This window comes from Amblyraja radiata, chromosome 9 (genome assembly GCF_010909765.2).
Source record: "Amblyraja radiata isolate CabotCenter1 chromosome 9, sAmbRad1.1.pri, whole genome shotgun sequence".
Classification (NCBI taxonomy): Eukaryota; Metazoa; Chordata; class Chondrichthyes; order Rajiformes; family Rajidae; genus Amblyraja; species Amblyraja radiata.
The window spans coordinates 150,001-166,723 of record NC_045964.1 but is presented as its reverse complement, the minus strand read 5'-3'; the positions used below and the strand labels follow the sequence as shown (position 1 = coordinate 166,723).

At 41.5% G+C, this 16,723-nt stretch overlaps 1 protein-coding gene across 2 annotated transcripts in view; it reads right to left on the bottom strand.

The window, feature by feature from the left end:
• Positions 1-402: 402 nt before the first annotated feature.
• The window catches only part of rcor1 (REST corepressor 1), a 110,753-nt gene continuing 94,432 nt past the window's right edge, over positions 403-16,723 (bottom strand). Inside the window, exons 8-12 of one of the 2 annotated variants that reach the window (XM_033026476.1) lie at positions 14,906-15,103; positions 8,363-8,440; positions 6,095-6,152; positions 5,759-5,988; positions 403-2,236 (exon numbers count right to left, since the gene is read on the bottom strand). In XM_033026476.1, the coding sequence (XP_032882367.1) occupies positions 2,195-2,236; positions 5,759-5,988; positions 6,095-6,152; positions 8,363-8,440; positions 14,906-15,103 (606 nt within the window). In that variant the 3' untranslated portion in view covers positions 403-2,194. The remainder of the gene's footprint in view (positions 2,237-5,758; positions 5,989-6,094; positions 6,153-8,362; positions 8,441-14,905; positions 15,104-16,723) is intronic. The other variant, XM_033026477.1, reaches the window with a different exon arrangement.

The window sequence follows — 16,723 nt, the reverse complement described above, 5'->3', positions numbered from 1 at the left end:
TCAAATAGAGGTTTATTTAGCTGTAATCATTCTTTTCAAGTTACTATCAAGTGGGCTATCAAGTCAGAAAGATAATTTAGAACAATAAAAACATAAATGTGTTTGAAACAACCACTTGAGTTTTAAATGTAGAGGAAACAACTGACAGGAGCTGTAAAAAGACAGCGCTGAGCTTTGTAAGATGACTTTTTGTTCCTCATGCTTCTCGCAGCACACAAGGTATCCTGCTCCCAAAGTATGCCCACTATCACAAATTTCTATCCAAAATACTTGAATAATTTCATTTATGTTAATGTGTAAGTTTGTTACATTCAGGAAAGTGTATTCAGTTTAATGAAATGCAATGAAGAATTTCTTTTGCTGAGCGAGACTTGTAAATAATCAACTATGTAGGTATCTGAGCATTTTATACAATTATTTTGTTTATTTCAAGGTGGCATTTCAAACATAATACAATGCAATAATTCTAATAGATTTTATTTGAGACCAAATACTTCAGTTCTCTTCCAAGCTATAAATGTTTAATACGAGATATTGAATATTTGCATGACAGTCCCATTACTGTTCCAGCCTTCAGAAGCAGAAAAAACATTACAAATACAGGATTCTGGCAGGTTAAACCGTAGAAAAATAAAAGGGATTTAAGAAGTTTCTTTTCCTTTCTGAAAGTTACCTTCAAAAGTTATTTTGCGTTACCAAAACTCTTGTGTGCATATTGAGAAGTTAGAAGTACAATTTTATACAAGTGGCATTTACAATTTTCCCATTTTTCAGTTTGTTCCTTCTTTGATCGATGATGGTTTTCATCCCTCCCACTCTATCCTGGACGCAATATCATAATAGTTTGTTAAAAATGCAAGGTTGGCAGGAACCTTGCACAATATTCAAAGCAGTACTGTAATATCACCATTTCTCAATGAATGTCGAACCATGATACATAATGCTTAAAACCTCGCAAATAATAATTTCTCACTAACAATTATTTCTGTTAAAATTAGCAGTAACAGGCAATAAAATATAAATCTGCAATATAAACACATTGACTTTTCTCTTAAAAAAGAACTTCTTCCTATTGAGCACATCAAGAGGCTATATAAAAACATGCTCAATTTATTGCAAACTAAATCCTTATATATATTTTTGAAATTCTGGCAAACATCACTACATATCAGCAGCAACCCATAAGCAATTTTAACAAACTTAATTTAGAAAATTCTAAATGTCGGGACATTATTCCCAGAAAGGACTAATAATGGTTTGCATTTCAGGCAAATATTAATGTAGAAATTGTAAACACCCATTCTTACACAGAAACATGCATAGACTCAAATGACTGTAATGATCCCAATGAATCCGCAGCGCATTGTGCTTCACCCGTCACCATGTTGAATAAGAAGGAACTCGGTATGGTTAGAACATCTCATTCTGCAGTGAACACTGTACAGCTTAGCTGTGCTAATCTTCTATACCTGAATATGACCAGTTTCAGTCCAGTAACTGCAATATTCAAGTAAAATTTCTCTCCATTCGTGATGTGGAAGAACTACCAAAATACTGTACAGCATATAAGATGAAACTTAAATAAAAACCGATCATTTTTAAATCTCTGCATGAAAATGCTAGTAAAAGGCCTTTCAAGTTTCCTCAGACTGGGAGGTATGTTTAAAGTCTATGAGACAGTCCAAACTACAGTTAAAGTACCCAATAATTTAGAGACAGTTCAGACATCCATTTCCTGTACGCCAGTTAATACAATATACAATCATGGCATTCACATTAAATCATAAAATATTTGCGAGGGAAGTATCAAAGATGTATTTGATGGCAGTCACCATTCCAAAAATATACAAATTATTAATGCCTCGGGGACATTAAATCATGAACTGGTTAGGTGAAAAAACAATAGTTATCCACGAACATTATTGTGAATTCCCTGTTTTGTTTAGAAGCATGTTGTTGCATCAAAGGTTTTTTTTTCCGTGACTCTGATGAAAAGTAGGTTGTCCTGATGGCAGAGGCAGGGTAAGGCAGAAGTAAGTGTCCGTCTGTGAATATTGCAGCTTTTTTGGTGTGAAGCTGGAAGCTGGTCCTGGGGAGTTGGTGGAGGTGGTTGGTTGAGGTTTGGCATCTTTGGATGACCTGGACCAAACAGCCGGCAAGATAGCATGTTCAGATCATCAGCTGTTGGCCACTCTCATGATGCAGTGCGATATCTTACGTCAAGCTCAGAAGGAACCTGAAAATATATTTAAGCATTAAGTGATTACAAGCACAAAAAAAACGTTTCTATTGCGCGCCTTTTAATTTTAGTGCCATCTGTTGTTGAGACTCAGGTTTTAGAGAAATGCTGAATGCTTGAAGATGTCAAAAAAGATACAAAGTGCTGTTGTAACGCAGGTCAGGCAGCATCTCTGGAGAACATGGAAAGGCCATGTTTCGAGTCGGGAGCCTTTTTTCTTGCTTCCAGCACCTCTACCCCCCTGATCCGACGGCTCCTATCCTGGTTCTCCCGAGATGCTACCTGACCCACTTACTCCAGCTGTGCCTATCTTCCCTACTTCAACCTGATTGAAGATATCAAAGCTGTGTTGAGATCTATAACAAGAGCCTGCTACTTTACTGCAAGGCATTCTTCAATATAATGGAGGGCAGGTGTGCTGGGGTGTCGGATCGGGAAAAGATTACATTGACTCCATATTCTGATTTCCTGATAGGGGGGAGTACCATCAACGTCAGATGCAAGTGGACACCCTGTTCAAGTGAACATTTATAGTCATACAGCGTGGAAATAGGCCCTTTGGCCCAACTTGCCCATGCTGACCAACATGCCCTGTCTACACTAGTCCTACCCGCCTGCATTACCCATACCCCTCTAAACCTATCCAATCAATGTATTTGTCCAAGTGCTTTTGAAACATTGTGATAGTACTTGCCTCAATTACCTTCTTTGGCAGCTCGTTCCATATACCTACCATCCTTTGTGTAAACAAATTGCCCTTCAGGTTCTTACCCCCCTCGCCTTAAACCTATGGTTCGTTATTCACCTACTCTTTTACTTAAAGACACTGCATTTACCCGAACCATGGGCGGAAATCCCGGGAGGGGGGAGGGGGACACACACGTCCCCTCCATGCTTTGCGAGGTGGGAGACAATCCCCCCCCCCCATGTTTTGTAATCCGGAATTTGAAATACGTTAAAAAAAAATCTATTAAAATCTCCGCTTTCCGCGAGGCAGTGAGGGTGTCACTGTTAAGCACTTGTTAAATGTCTCTATTAACATCGTATTAACACGATGTGTCACCAATTGTGTTTTGACCTTCAAGTATTACTGACGGTATTCAGAGAATTTCTTAAAACTGTCTGATGTGGGTACAATCACCATTTGATCTAATTGGATGTATTGGTGGATGGGAAAGATTTAAACGAGTATCGGATTTAAACGGGTCAGGTCATTAAGGACTCCAGTCGAACCGGTTTCCTGGCTGGCTTGCAGGTAAGTCCCTCATTCAGGTCACTCACTGTTATTTAGTATATTTTTCCCACCTCTCTCTCTCTCCCCTCCAAGGTTGGTTCTTGTTTGCCTTTATTTGCTTCAGTTTTATTTGTTTAAGCGCTATTTATCACATTATAGCTTTTGAAAGATTCAAGCGGGTATCAGATGCTTTCTAAAGGCTGAATCGGCCTGTTTGCGGGGCCTTTCATCGCCTGGTGCGGCTTAAAATTAAACTGCTGCATCGAGGAGATCGAGGCTGCCGATGTTGAAGCCCCCGCCGACCGATTTTAAGCCGCGCTGGGTGATGAAAGGCCCCGCGAACGGGCCGACTCAAGCCCCACGATTCGGTGCGGACGAAGCTGCTGTTGCTGGAGTTCGGAGTCGGTCACCAACCAGGTCAGCTCCCGAAGGTAGACTAAAATGCTGGAGAAACTCAGCAGGTGAGGCAGCATCTATGGAGCGAAGGAATAGGTGACGTTTCAGGTCGAGACGCTTCCTCAGATCTGGTCTGAGGAAGGGTCTTGAGCCGAAACGTCATCTATTCCTTCGCTCCATAGATGCTGCCTCACCCGCCAAGTTCTCCAGCATTTTTGTCTACCTTCGATTTTTCCAGCATCTGCAGTTATTTCTTAAACAGGTCAGCTCCCGATGTTACTGTCCACAGGACCCACGGCTGAAGCTTCCAAAGCGCTGCGTGTGCGTGTGTCTGTGTGTCTGTCTGTGTGTGTCTGTGTGTGTCTGTCTGTGTGTCTGTCTGTGTGTGTCTGTCTGTGTGTGTCTGTGTCTGTCTGTCTGTGTGTGTCTGTCTGTGTGTGTGGCTACCAAGGAATTGTGTCTCCCCCTCATGTTTTGACAGCGATTTCTGCCCCCGACCCAAACTATTCCTCTCATGATCTTATATAGCTCTATGAGATCAACTCTCATCCTCCTGTGCTCCAAGAAATAAAGCCCTAGCCTGCTTACCCTCTCCTGATAGCTCAGGCCCTCCAGTCCTGGTAACATCTTCATAAATGTTCTCTGCACCTATGCCAGCTTGACAACATCCTTCCCACATCAGGGTGATCTGCCATCCTTCCCAGAGCAGGTCTTGTACAACTAACAATGTCAGGGTGGCACAGTGGTAGAGTTGTTGCCTTACGGTACAGAGACCTGGGTTTGATCCTGACTACGGGTGATGTCTGTATGGAATTTCCATGTTCACCCTGTGAGTTTTCTCCGGGTGCTCAGGTTTCCTCCCGCACTCCAAAGACGTGCAGGTTTGTAGGTTAATAGACTTCAGTACAAAATCGTAAATTGTCCCTCGTGTGTAGGGTAGAACAAGAGTATGAGGTGATCGCTGATCGGCGCAGACGTTGTGGGCCACATGGCCTGTTTCCATGCTGTATGACTCTATGACTCCCTTGAGCAGTAGAGTTGCTGCCTTACAGCGCCAGACACCCGGGTTCGATCCTGACTACGGGTGCTGTCTGTACGGAGTTTGTACGTTCTCCCCGTGACCTGCGTGGGTTTTCTCCGAGAACTTCGGTTTCTCCCACACTCCAAAGATGTACAGGTTTGTAGGTTAATTGGCTTGCTATAAATGTAAAAATTGTTCCAAGTGTAGGAAAGTGTTAGTGTGCGGGGATCGCTGGTCGGCGTGTACTCGGGGGGCCGAAGGGCTTGTTTCCACGCTGTATCTCTAAGCTAAACTAGATGTCCCAAACCAAATGCACAGCTCCAATAAGAACTAGGGAAACAATTTAGGTAAATATGCAAATATTATTTGCCTATTTGCTATCATAGCAAAGGAGTCGTGAATCAGTATTTTCTGCGTTCGTATCTAAATGTTAACTGCCACATACTTAATGTTCATTTGTAGCTGCACCTAACACATCCTTGTCAAACACGTTATCCAGGATCTCCGAAAATGTCACCAGTTAGATTTTAGCGAGCTCCTGTGTATGAAGTTTAGTTTAGCAATACAGTGCGGAAATAGGCCCTCTGGCCCACGCCAACTAGTGATCCCCATACACTAACACTATCCTATGCACTAGGGATAATTTACAATCTTTACCAAAGCCAATTAACCTACAAATCTACACGTCTTTGGAGTGTGGGAGGAAACTGAAGATCTTGGAGAAAATCCACGCAGGTCACGGGGAGAGCGTACAAACTCCATTCAGACAGCACCTATAGTCAGGATCAAACCTGGCTCTCTGGCGCTGTAAGAAGCAACTCTATCGGTGCACCACCGTGCCGCCCTGAAACAAAGGACGAAGTTTTACCTCCTCATCCTCCTCAGAAAGTTTAGTAGCCACGTCAGGAGAGCTGTGGGATTTGTCCCCTATGTTTCCGTTTGCTTCTCCACTACCATGTTCTGCTTCCCATTCCTGGAGAACCTCTTCAAGGTTGAAACGACGGCGATAATTCACAAAGAAGTTTTTCACTTGTACAACTGTCTTATTGCCAATTACATCCGAAATGGCTTGAAAATCTCGGCCATATTTTCTGATTGCTGTGGGAGTGGTGGGAGAACTCCCATTACTCAAAGATTTATACATTCTTACAAACATTCCTGCGTTTTTATTCCAAATCAGAATAAAAGCAGAACATTTACTTACCCTGAACAGCTAGCAGTTGCTCTTCAGTTGTCCAACGAGCATTAATTTTCAGATTTGTCTAAAGAACAAACTTGCATTTAATATTCCAAATTTCTTTACATGTAATTACTTCTAAAGTGCCCTCACCCATTGTCTTGCTTGCAAATATGGTACAACAAGATGCTACCCTCAGCAAATGTGATTAGTATCATAGAAAATGGGTGCAGGAGGAGGCCATTCGGCCCTTCGAGCCAGCACTGCCAGTATCCAGTTAATGTGATTTAATCATCATAAATGGGGTATGAATGTCAGTTGCTATAGTGTAGGAAAGAACTGCAGATGCTGGTTTAAATCGAAGGTAGACACAAAATGCTGGAGTAACTCAGCAGGGCAGGCAGGAATGGATGACGTTTCAGGTCTGAAGAAGGGCCTCGACCCGAAATGGTACCCATTCCTTCTCTCCAGCTTTTTGTGTCTACCTTCAGTTGCTACAGTGTTCAATTTATTGTCATGTGTACCGAAGTACAGCAAAAAGCTTTTGTCGCGTGCTAACCGGTACACTACAAGAACTTGAGAGTGGGATCATTTATGCAGCTCTAAACAAGGCTGATGGTTAAAAAAACAGCACCTTAAAATCACATCTGAAATACAGTTCATGTGAAAATACACGATACATTTAGTCTTGCACCATGATAGCAACCTGTAGTTGGGATGAAGTGGAGTAGAGTTGGAACTCATAACTTTCCGATTCAGAGCTGGGTGATCTATTATGCAAGATCGCAGCAGCCACCTGACACACAGCAGTATTTTCAAACTATATCTGAAAACTGACCAGGGTTAACTGAGGATTCAAAGTCCACAATACCAAATTCATGACCACACGTTAGTTAAGGTACATTACCCAGACTCCTAACCATTTGTCCTTTGACTAAGTTTATCTTCAATAGATGCTGCCTGGCATGCTGAGCATTTCCAGCTTACATTTCACATTTCATAATTCTAGTTGGTATTTTTTATTTCAAGTTTTGTTCTGAATTAGACTGGTAATGACTGCAATGGTCCAATTAAATGAGTTTGCCAGGCAGCTCAAACTGAACATAATGGGTTTGGTAAAAAGGATTTGCAGACAATTAAGTCTCACTCAAGTGTATTTTTCCTTCACTTGTGTTCTCTTGGACTTCTACTATAATTAAAATGACACCAAGTCATAGTCTTACAGCATGGAAGCAGGCCCTTCTGCCCAACTTCCCCACACTGGCCATCTACACTAGTCCCACTGCATTTGGCCCATATACCTCCAAACCTGTCTTACCCATGTACCTGTCTAAATGTTTCTTAAACAATGCGATATACTTGCCTCAACTACCTCCTCCGGCAGCGTCCCAAATACCCACCACCCTTTGCGTGATAAAGTTGCCCCTCAGGTTCCTATCTGTCCTCCCTCATCTTAAACCCATGTCCTCTGGTTCCTGACTCCCCTACTCTGGGCAAGAGACTGTGCGTCTACCCGATCTATTCCTCTCATGATTTCGCACCAGGTAAACCTTTTTTTCCCTTCAAATGACATAATGCGCGCACATGAACAGAGATCTTGGAAGAAGTCGGAGCTTTATACAAATTTAAGAAAAGCTTGCATGTGGCACTGCATCACTGGCATTTAAAAAGTATTATCAATGCAGCAAATGCTAATAATTTGCATAAAATGCATAAAAACAAAACAGTAATTTTATTTTTCTGAAGCTGGAAAGGGTGCAGAGAAGATTTAACCAGGATGTTGTCAGAAATGAAGAGCCTGAGCTAAGGGTAGTTTGGGCAGGATAGGGCTCTATTCCTTGGAATGCAAGATACTGAGGGGGAGATCTTATAGAGGTGTATAAAATCAGGAGAGGGATAGGGTAAATGCACTGTCTTTTACCCCCAGAGTAGGGGAATCAAGAACTAGAGGACATACGTTTAAGGTGAAGGGGGAAAGATTTAATAGGAACCCGAGGGGCAACTGTTTATTTAATTATACAAAGGGTGGTAGGTAATATGGAATGAGCTGCCAGGGGAGGCAGTTGCGGCAGGTACTATCATGAAATTTAAGAAACATTTAGACAGGTGCATAGGACCCGTTTAGGCAGATATGGGCCAAACGCAGGCAGGTGGGACTAGTGTAGATGGGGCATGTTGGTCGGAATGGGCAAGTTGGGCCGAAGGGCCTGTATCCACGCTGCACGACTCTAAGCACATACCCAATGCGGCATTATAAACCTCACTCAGAATTGAATGAGGCGAACAGTTCCTTACCTCCAGAGGCCTGAATTCCTCTATGCCACCATGTAATTTTTGTTTCAGAGCACCATTTATCTGTTTCACGTTTTGGATCTAGAATGTACAAATAAAAAGATATTAATGAGCCAAGAAAGCCACTCATGAATTGGTAATATTTTAATCAGTCATATAGTTGTTTGCTGCTATTAGTAGTATAAGGGACTAAACAATTTACAGATGTCAAAGACTTGCTGGGTTGCATTTCCAAGGGCCCACGGTGTTTATTACCATCTTATTCACATTACAATTTTTCAGATGCAAGCTCTGAATGGAAGCAGTCCATGTGAATTTGGTGGCCTTCCCAGCCAGAGATGACCCTATCCAACGCAAATGTATTGATGCTGAGTCTGTGGATTGTCAGTAACTGGTGAGAAGATGGTTTAATATTCCTCAATGGATTGGAGTAGTAGTGGCTGGATGGAGGGGTGCATGTTTGATGCAGACGATAGGGACTGGCTGGAGCACTGAGGTGGTGGGCAAACTGGAGGTCTCATCAACCCCAACCCTCCACCAGACTCTCCTTCCATCATCACCCCCAATCTTCCCACCCCTCCCATACACAGTGAACACATCGTAAGACGCAGGCGAATTAGCCCATGCTGCTCAAGCCTGCCCCACAATTCAATCATGGCTGATCTACTTTTCCCTCTCAACCCCAATCACCTGCATTCTCCCCATAACCTTTGAACATTCTGCTGCCTCTATCAGCTTCTCTTCTGTCCTGCTCCTTGAAAATATTCACTCTGCCATTTAGAATTGGGACAATCGGGACTTTCGTCAATGGCGGAGGCTCAGTCAGAGTACATTCAGGGAACTATATTCTGCACTCTGCATCTTCCCTTTTGTATTTTGTCTAATGTCTATTGTACTTAAGTTTGTACAAGTATGGTATCTCTGATCTGTTTGGATAGCATGCATGCAAAGCAAAGCAAAGCTTTTCACTGTACCTTGGTGCATGTGTCAATAATAAAAACCTAAATGTTCAAACAGATCCATACACGCTTGGAGATTAAGGGAATTAAAAATTATGTGGATAGAGTATAATTGAATATGGGTCAGAGCTAAATGATCAGCCATGATTTTACTGAACGGTGGAAAAGGCTCAAGGGGCCCAAGAATCTACACCTGGCCATCAACTCTCATGACGTGACAGTACAGATAAAATGACCTCTTTGCAATCCATGATCACATTACAGGGATCACGTTGTACATCATTAAAGATTTATGCTCATTTTTCTTCAAGACTCATTTATAAAACAATTATAAAAACAGTATATGTACATGAAACATTATGGGCCCAACACGTTTCTCTCTCCACAGAAGCTGCATATCTACAGCATTGTTTGTTTTTAAAACTTCCCTTTAAAACGTTTAAAAAGTTGAAGAATTGGAAAAGCAATGAATCGTTAGTTTCAAGCTATAGAGGGGTTGGGGGAGGTTGGATGGAACCAAGGGAATGTTTTGGATAGGCTGAGGTAACGGCTCGCTGACAGTGTTTCCAAAGTTAGCCACAAAGTGTTTAGTAACGGAGTAACTCGGTGGGTCAGGCAGCATCTGTGGAGAAAAAGGTATTTTTCAGAAGAGCTGATGTAGTATTATAAGTAAATAACCTTAAAGCAGCACTGCCCAGTTCGAATACAAACTGAATAAAGGTTACCTGAAATAGTTGAATACCCTGCAGCAGGTCCCGATGGAAGATGTGCTATTTCTTAATGAGTTGGGTCTCATTGGAACAATGCCAAAAGGTGGGCTAGTGTCTCAGCGACAGGTAACAAGCTCAGTTCTAACTATGAGGGAGAACTTTGCAAAGTGGACAGCCAATCTGCATTTGGGAGAAATGGGACGTGTAGGAAGAGGGGGGAATGGGACGTGTAGGAAGAGGGGGAAATGGGATGTGCAGGAAGGAATTGCAGATGCTGGTTTAAACCGACCTAGGCCTCCTCCATTGTCAGAATGAGGCCAAAGGCATATTTCGCTTGTGCAGCTTACAACCGGGATGAATGTTGATTCAACTTTCAATTTCAACTTCAAGTAACCCTTGCATTCCCTCTCTCTCTCTCTCCATCCCTCCCCAAGTCGTACCAGCTTCAAAGTAGTCTTGGGTCTAATTGTCCATAATTCGTGTTCACCTAGGCCTTCATCACCATTACTTTTTTTGCATATCTTTGATTCATTTGTTCTATATCTCTCTACATCACTATCTATATCTCTCGTTTCCCTTTTCCATGACTCTCAGTCTGAAGAAGGGTCTCAACCCAAAACGTCAACAATTCCTCTTCTCCACAGATGCGGTCTGGCCCGCTGAGTTACTCCAGCTTTTTGTCTACCTTAGGGAGAAATGGGATTTCATATCTCAAGATTGCATGAGAAAAGAGGAGATGGACGAGCAGATCAGGAAGTTGTAAAGGGAATGGTCCTTTCAGTTTGTTGAATGGAAAGGAATACATGTCAGGTGGTAGAATCACATTCATGGTGATGCAAATTATCAATGAACTTTTGAAAATAAAGACTGCCGAGGGTGGACAGTGAGGAGCAGGCCAACTAAATCCTTGCTCTAGCACGGAGTGGTTGGGAGGGTAGGTGTAGGAAATCGATGCGATGCATTTAATGGGTGTGGGAAGATTCAAGGACAGAGGAGGACATCTCAGAGGTACTTTTGCAGAACCATTTATCAGAGTAGATGTTTACTGAGGCTGAAGAATGGAATGCTTACAGAAGGCTTGGTGGAAGTTGAGATTGGTTAGTTTAGTTAAGAGAAAAAGCATAGAAACAGGCCCTTCAGCCCAGAGACCGTGCCAACCAGCAATCACCCCATACACTAGCACTACCCTACACACTATGGACAATTTACATAAGTCAATTAACCTAGAAACCTGCGAATCTTTGGAATATGGGAGGAAACCGGAGCGCCCAGAGGAAATTCAGGCGGTCACCGGGAGAACGTGCAAACTCCGCACAGACAGCGCCCAAGGTCAGGATCGAATGAGGGTCTCTGTCAGCTCTACTGCTGTGCCACCGTGCTGCCCACAGTTTGAGTCTGTGGACATTTAATAATATGTTTGTTGACTAATCTATCCCGAGATGAAGACAAATCGAGAAAGGCATAGGAAGAGTCAGAGATGGGCATGTAAAGAGGGAAAGGGGGTGGAAATGAACAAATGCTTTTGTGTCTGTAATAGAAAGTCAGCTTTTGCGTCTTCACAAATCTTCCCTATATGCTGGGTATTTCCAGCATTCTCCTCTTTGTTCCAGTTCTCTGCAATAGTTGTAGTCTGCATTCCTCAACTTTTACATATCCTTTTGTTTTCTCTCTCAACTTCCCCATTAGTTTATTAACCAGACAGTACATCGCCAGTCTTAACGTACAACAGTACAGCACAGGCCCTTCAGACCATAATGTCTGAGACAAACATGATGCCAAGACCAACTCTCATCCACCTGCACATAATCAATCTCCCTCCATCTCCACCTGCCTATCTAAAGGTCTCTTAAAATACCAGTATTGCATCTTCCTCCACTACCACCTTTGGCAGCCCGTTCCAGGCACTCACCACCATGCACGATATATCTCCTTTAAACTTAGCCCCTCTAATCTTAAAGCTATGCCCCCCAGTATTTGATATTTCCATCCTGAGAAAAAGCTTCTGATCGTCTACACTATCAAGAGATATCGCCTTTGCCCTACTCACCCCTCCTCCATCCTCGCTGCAACGTGAAACTAACTTGTTCCCTCATTTCCCGTTCTGATCAAGAGTCATTGATCTGAAACATTCGAGCTGCCGAGTGCCTCAAATGTTTCTTGGTTTTACTTCTGTTGTGATTTTTTTTCAATTCCAGCAATCGCACTAAATTGTGTGCGTAGCTGTATTTATCATCAAGATATATACTGTTTACTTTGCCAGCTTCATGTGAAAACATTTAATTGGACCCTGGTGTATAAGATAATAAACTAGTTTGAATCTGTAATTAATCGGTAAAAAAACAATTATACATGGAAGTGAAGGCACTACTTTCATGATACCTTGACATCTCCACAGGCTGTGCTGTTGCAGTCCTCAGCATCAATCAACACAGCTTTCCAACATCAACTTCAATATTTTATTCACAATCTCAGTACAAAAAACTTCAAAGCACTTTGATTAATCTATAACTGTTTTATATTGGCACATAGAAAATCACCAAACTGCATGTTGAATGTGCAGACTGTCAACTTTTCAGATTAGAAAAATCCATGATTTGAAAAATAATTGTTTTATTTCTTCATAGCTTGTAGTACTTTTTATTCAATTTTACTCCCATGTTATGTTCAAATGTCTCTATTTCGCTTTATGTTAAATGTTTTTACTTCATTGACCTATGAACATATTCCAACTTAAATGATAACTGAGCAATTTAATGGCATTGCTATTGCTGGACATCACAACTTTGCAAATAATGGTTGTATGTCTCATGTGGACCCATCAAAGTGTAAGCTCAGACCAGAGTCAATATGTAAACACAATATATCAGACTTTAAATAAAGAAATTGTCAATTAAATGCTCGTAAATTCGCCTTGATATCACATGATATCATATTCTGAATGGAAATAATAATATGGTGCTTTGCTGTAACTGGTGAACACCTTATCCATATTCTCCTGCAAAATGTTTCATTTACATTCAAACGGGTAAAACAGTGGGGCATCTAAAAAGCAACTAAGCCTTTGTAACAGCTAAAGCCAATGCAGAAATAAATCAGAAATGAAATAGTCAAAAGGCAAAGTGCAGAGCTGTGGTTTAAGCAAGATTATCCACTGATTTAGGCATACATTATTTTATGTCAGTACTCTACTTTGCACTACTTGAACAAAGGAAATGCCATGGTAACTCTGCACATCATTGTGTTTCAAAGTAGGTTAATGGTTCTACGGCAGCTTTGCAACGGGAGGGCACTTGCAGCTGGCATGCGGCTGATGTAGACCACATCATGCTCAAGGACCTGTAGTAGATCTGTTATAGGGGGAAAGGCATGTTGAAAAAGCACATGAGAATAATGTTGCTAAATAAAGATAAGATTGGTCTTTTTTCTAGAATTTGAGAGTATTTGCAAATCATATCTCCTTTGCCCTTCGAAAACCTTGTTATGAAAGAACTTTGCTCTTTAATACATGAAATTTAATTTGCTTTATGTCATTCCATTTGAAAGCAGTAGCATTTTCAGTCGGGACAAATACGCAAGAGTTTTTCTACATTATAGAAAATGCTGAAAGCACTCAGAAGATCAGGCAGCATCTGTGAAGTTAATCAGTCAATTACAGTCATTAACACTGGCAAATATTTGCATTCACATGTAATTGAGAAACTAGCTTTTTAGCCCTTTTACATCACAGTTGTTACCTTTCACATCTAAATTGGGCCAAGACCTGATATGGCCTTTTCTCTCTCTGTATTTACCACCTGACCTACCGAGTGCTTCTCGCATTTTCAATTTTAGCTTCTCATTTTCCCCTAATGATTTTTAATATTATTTTAGCTTAAAACATCATAATTGTGCGTTTTTATATATTTTCACTAACTTTACTTGCTTTCATATTTCAAGCAATTGTTGTTTACTTCAATTATAAGTTAAAAAAAGTAGTTTTGTTGGAATACCAAGTGAAATTTAGAAACAAAAAATCAATGACAGCTTTGACAGAAATAAGAACTTTACCTTGAATCAACAATGTTGGGAGAATTTCAGAGGCAAGGTGTTAGAACAACTGTGCCACAGGCTATGAAGTGGTCTGGACCCAAAGATAGGGAGATCCAACAGAGACTATCACATCCAATCAGGTTAGTGTGGGCAAGAGGCATGCATGAGGCCACTTTACAGAATTCAATTCTGCAGCATTCCAACCACAAGAACAAAGGCAAATGACAAACTACTTGGAGAAAAGGATGCCCAGAGTCTTGTTCTAGAACCTCTTCAGGAATTAATGTACAAGTCAAAAGTATTATTAATAACCTAATTAAGCGCTGATTTGACGCCAAGTCCCAAAACACGATCCAGATGTTTTAAAAACTTATTTCCAGGCACTTTCTGCACATTTCCAGTTTTATTCCCAAATAGAAAGCGCAAGCATATTAATCATAAATTTTCACGTGGTGTTTCTGCTTTAATAGTACGGGCGTTCCCTGTGATACGGCTACTCCAGTAACAAATTGCCCTTACAGAATTCACAAATCATTACCAAAGAATTTGTGATACGGAATAAAATTTGTTCACAAAGTCGGTGGAATAAACAATATTGTGTGAAGCGGGTGCAGAGGACAACCGGCTGTTTCCCACTCCCTCTTCCCACCCAGTCACCTGTACTGTGGGTATTAGGCAGGAAGGCTCAGATTAAGCCAAGAGAAGTCGCATTTTCCTACTTCCATCACTATTTCCCCCCCCAGACCATTATTATATGAAGTACAATGGAAAACTATTAGTAGAAAAAAAGCTTGCCAAGTTATTTAAACATCTGTTGGATGCAATTGAAAGGAAGATACAGAGCTTACTTGACGTTTAAGTGAGACCAGCTCCATGTCAAGCTGCCTGAGGACAGAGTTAGCAGCGCCAGAACCTGTACACAAAGCATCAAGATCCTCTTGAAGAAGAAACATCCCGTTTGGAGGCTTCTGACTTATTCTTTGCTTTCCTTGGACTGTTCGTGTCTCTTTCTTTGGTGGGACACTTTTTACAGTTTGACAACCCTGCTGTTAGAAAAAAAGCACCACAGATTAAAAGATTGTAGGAATTTAAGAATTCTCATTACTAATCCAGAATATAGGTGTACACTGAAAAATTGAAGGTAGACAAAAATGCTGGAGAAACTCAGGTGAGGCAGCGTCTATGGAGCGAAGGAAATAGGCAACGTTTCGGGTCGAGACCCTTCTTCAGACAGAGATGTATAGTAATTAGACATTTCTGATGCATAGTAATTTGACAAATTTGTAATTCAATTTTAAAATATTAGTCTTTATATTTCCAGCCCAGCCGATGACTCGTGATCTGTACATAAATAACAGAAAGATGACACAAACTAAGATCGGAGTCCCTTTAATTAATCTGGAGTAGCTAAATTCAGACTGTGCCTTGGCTATCCACATTTAGCTTTGCCAACGGTTGAGAATATACCACAAGGTCAGTGACTGCTGGTAGTTCTTTCTCCACTATGTACAATGCCCTCCATAATATTTGGGACAAAGACCCATCATTTATTTATTTGCCTCTGTGCTCCACAATTTGAGATTTGTAATAGAAAAAAAGCACATGTGGTTAAAGTGCACATTGTCAGATTTTAATAAAGGCCATTTTAATCCATTTTGGTTTCACCATGTAGAAATGACAGCAGAGTTTATACATAGTCCCCCCATTTCAGGGCTCCATAATGTTTGGGACACAGCAATGTCATGTAAATGAAAGTAGTCATGTTTAGTATTTTGTTGCATATCCTTTGCATGCAATGACTGCTTGAAGTCTGCGATTCATGGACATCACCAGTTGCTGGGTGTCTTCTCTGGTGATGCTCTGCTAGGCCTGTATTGTAGCCACAAGCTTATGCTTGTTTTGGGGGCTAATCCCCTTCAGTTTTCTCATCACAATATAAAAGGCATGCTCAATTGGGTTCAGCTCAGGTGCTTGTCTTGGCCACTCAAGAATTGACCATTTTTCAAGCTTTGAAAAACGCTTTTTGCATTAGCAGTGCGTTTGGGATCATTGTCTTGCTGTAGAATGAACCGCCGGCCAACTAATTTTGAGACATTTGTTTGAACAAGTAGATAGGATATGTCTATGCACTTCAGAATTCATTATGCTACCACCATCAGCAGTTGTATCATCAAAGATAAGTGAGTCAGAACCTTCAGCAGACATACATGCCCAGGCCATAACACCACCGTGTTTCACAGATGACGTGGCATGCTTTGGATCTTGGGCAGTTCCTTCTCTCCTCCATACTTTGCTCTTGCCATCACTCTGATATGTTAATCTTTGTCATCTGTCCACAAGACCTTTTAAGCTGCTCTTTTAAGTACAACTACAGTTGTCTCCAAGGACCTTAAATGGGAGGCCACCATCGACTCTACAGTCAAAAAGGCCCAACAGAGGATGTACTTTCTGCAGCAGCTGAGAAAACACAATCTGCCACAGGCAATGATAGTCCTGTCCTCACCTTCTCCATCATGGTCAAGTTTGGCTCAGCCACCAAGCACAACATCCGGAGGGTGCAGCGCATCATTCGATCAGCCAAGAAGGTTGTTGGCTGCAACCTTCGCCCCATCGACAAACTGTACACTGCAAAGGCCAGGAAGCGAGCTGGTAAGATCATCTCTGAC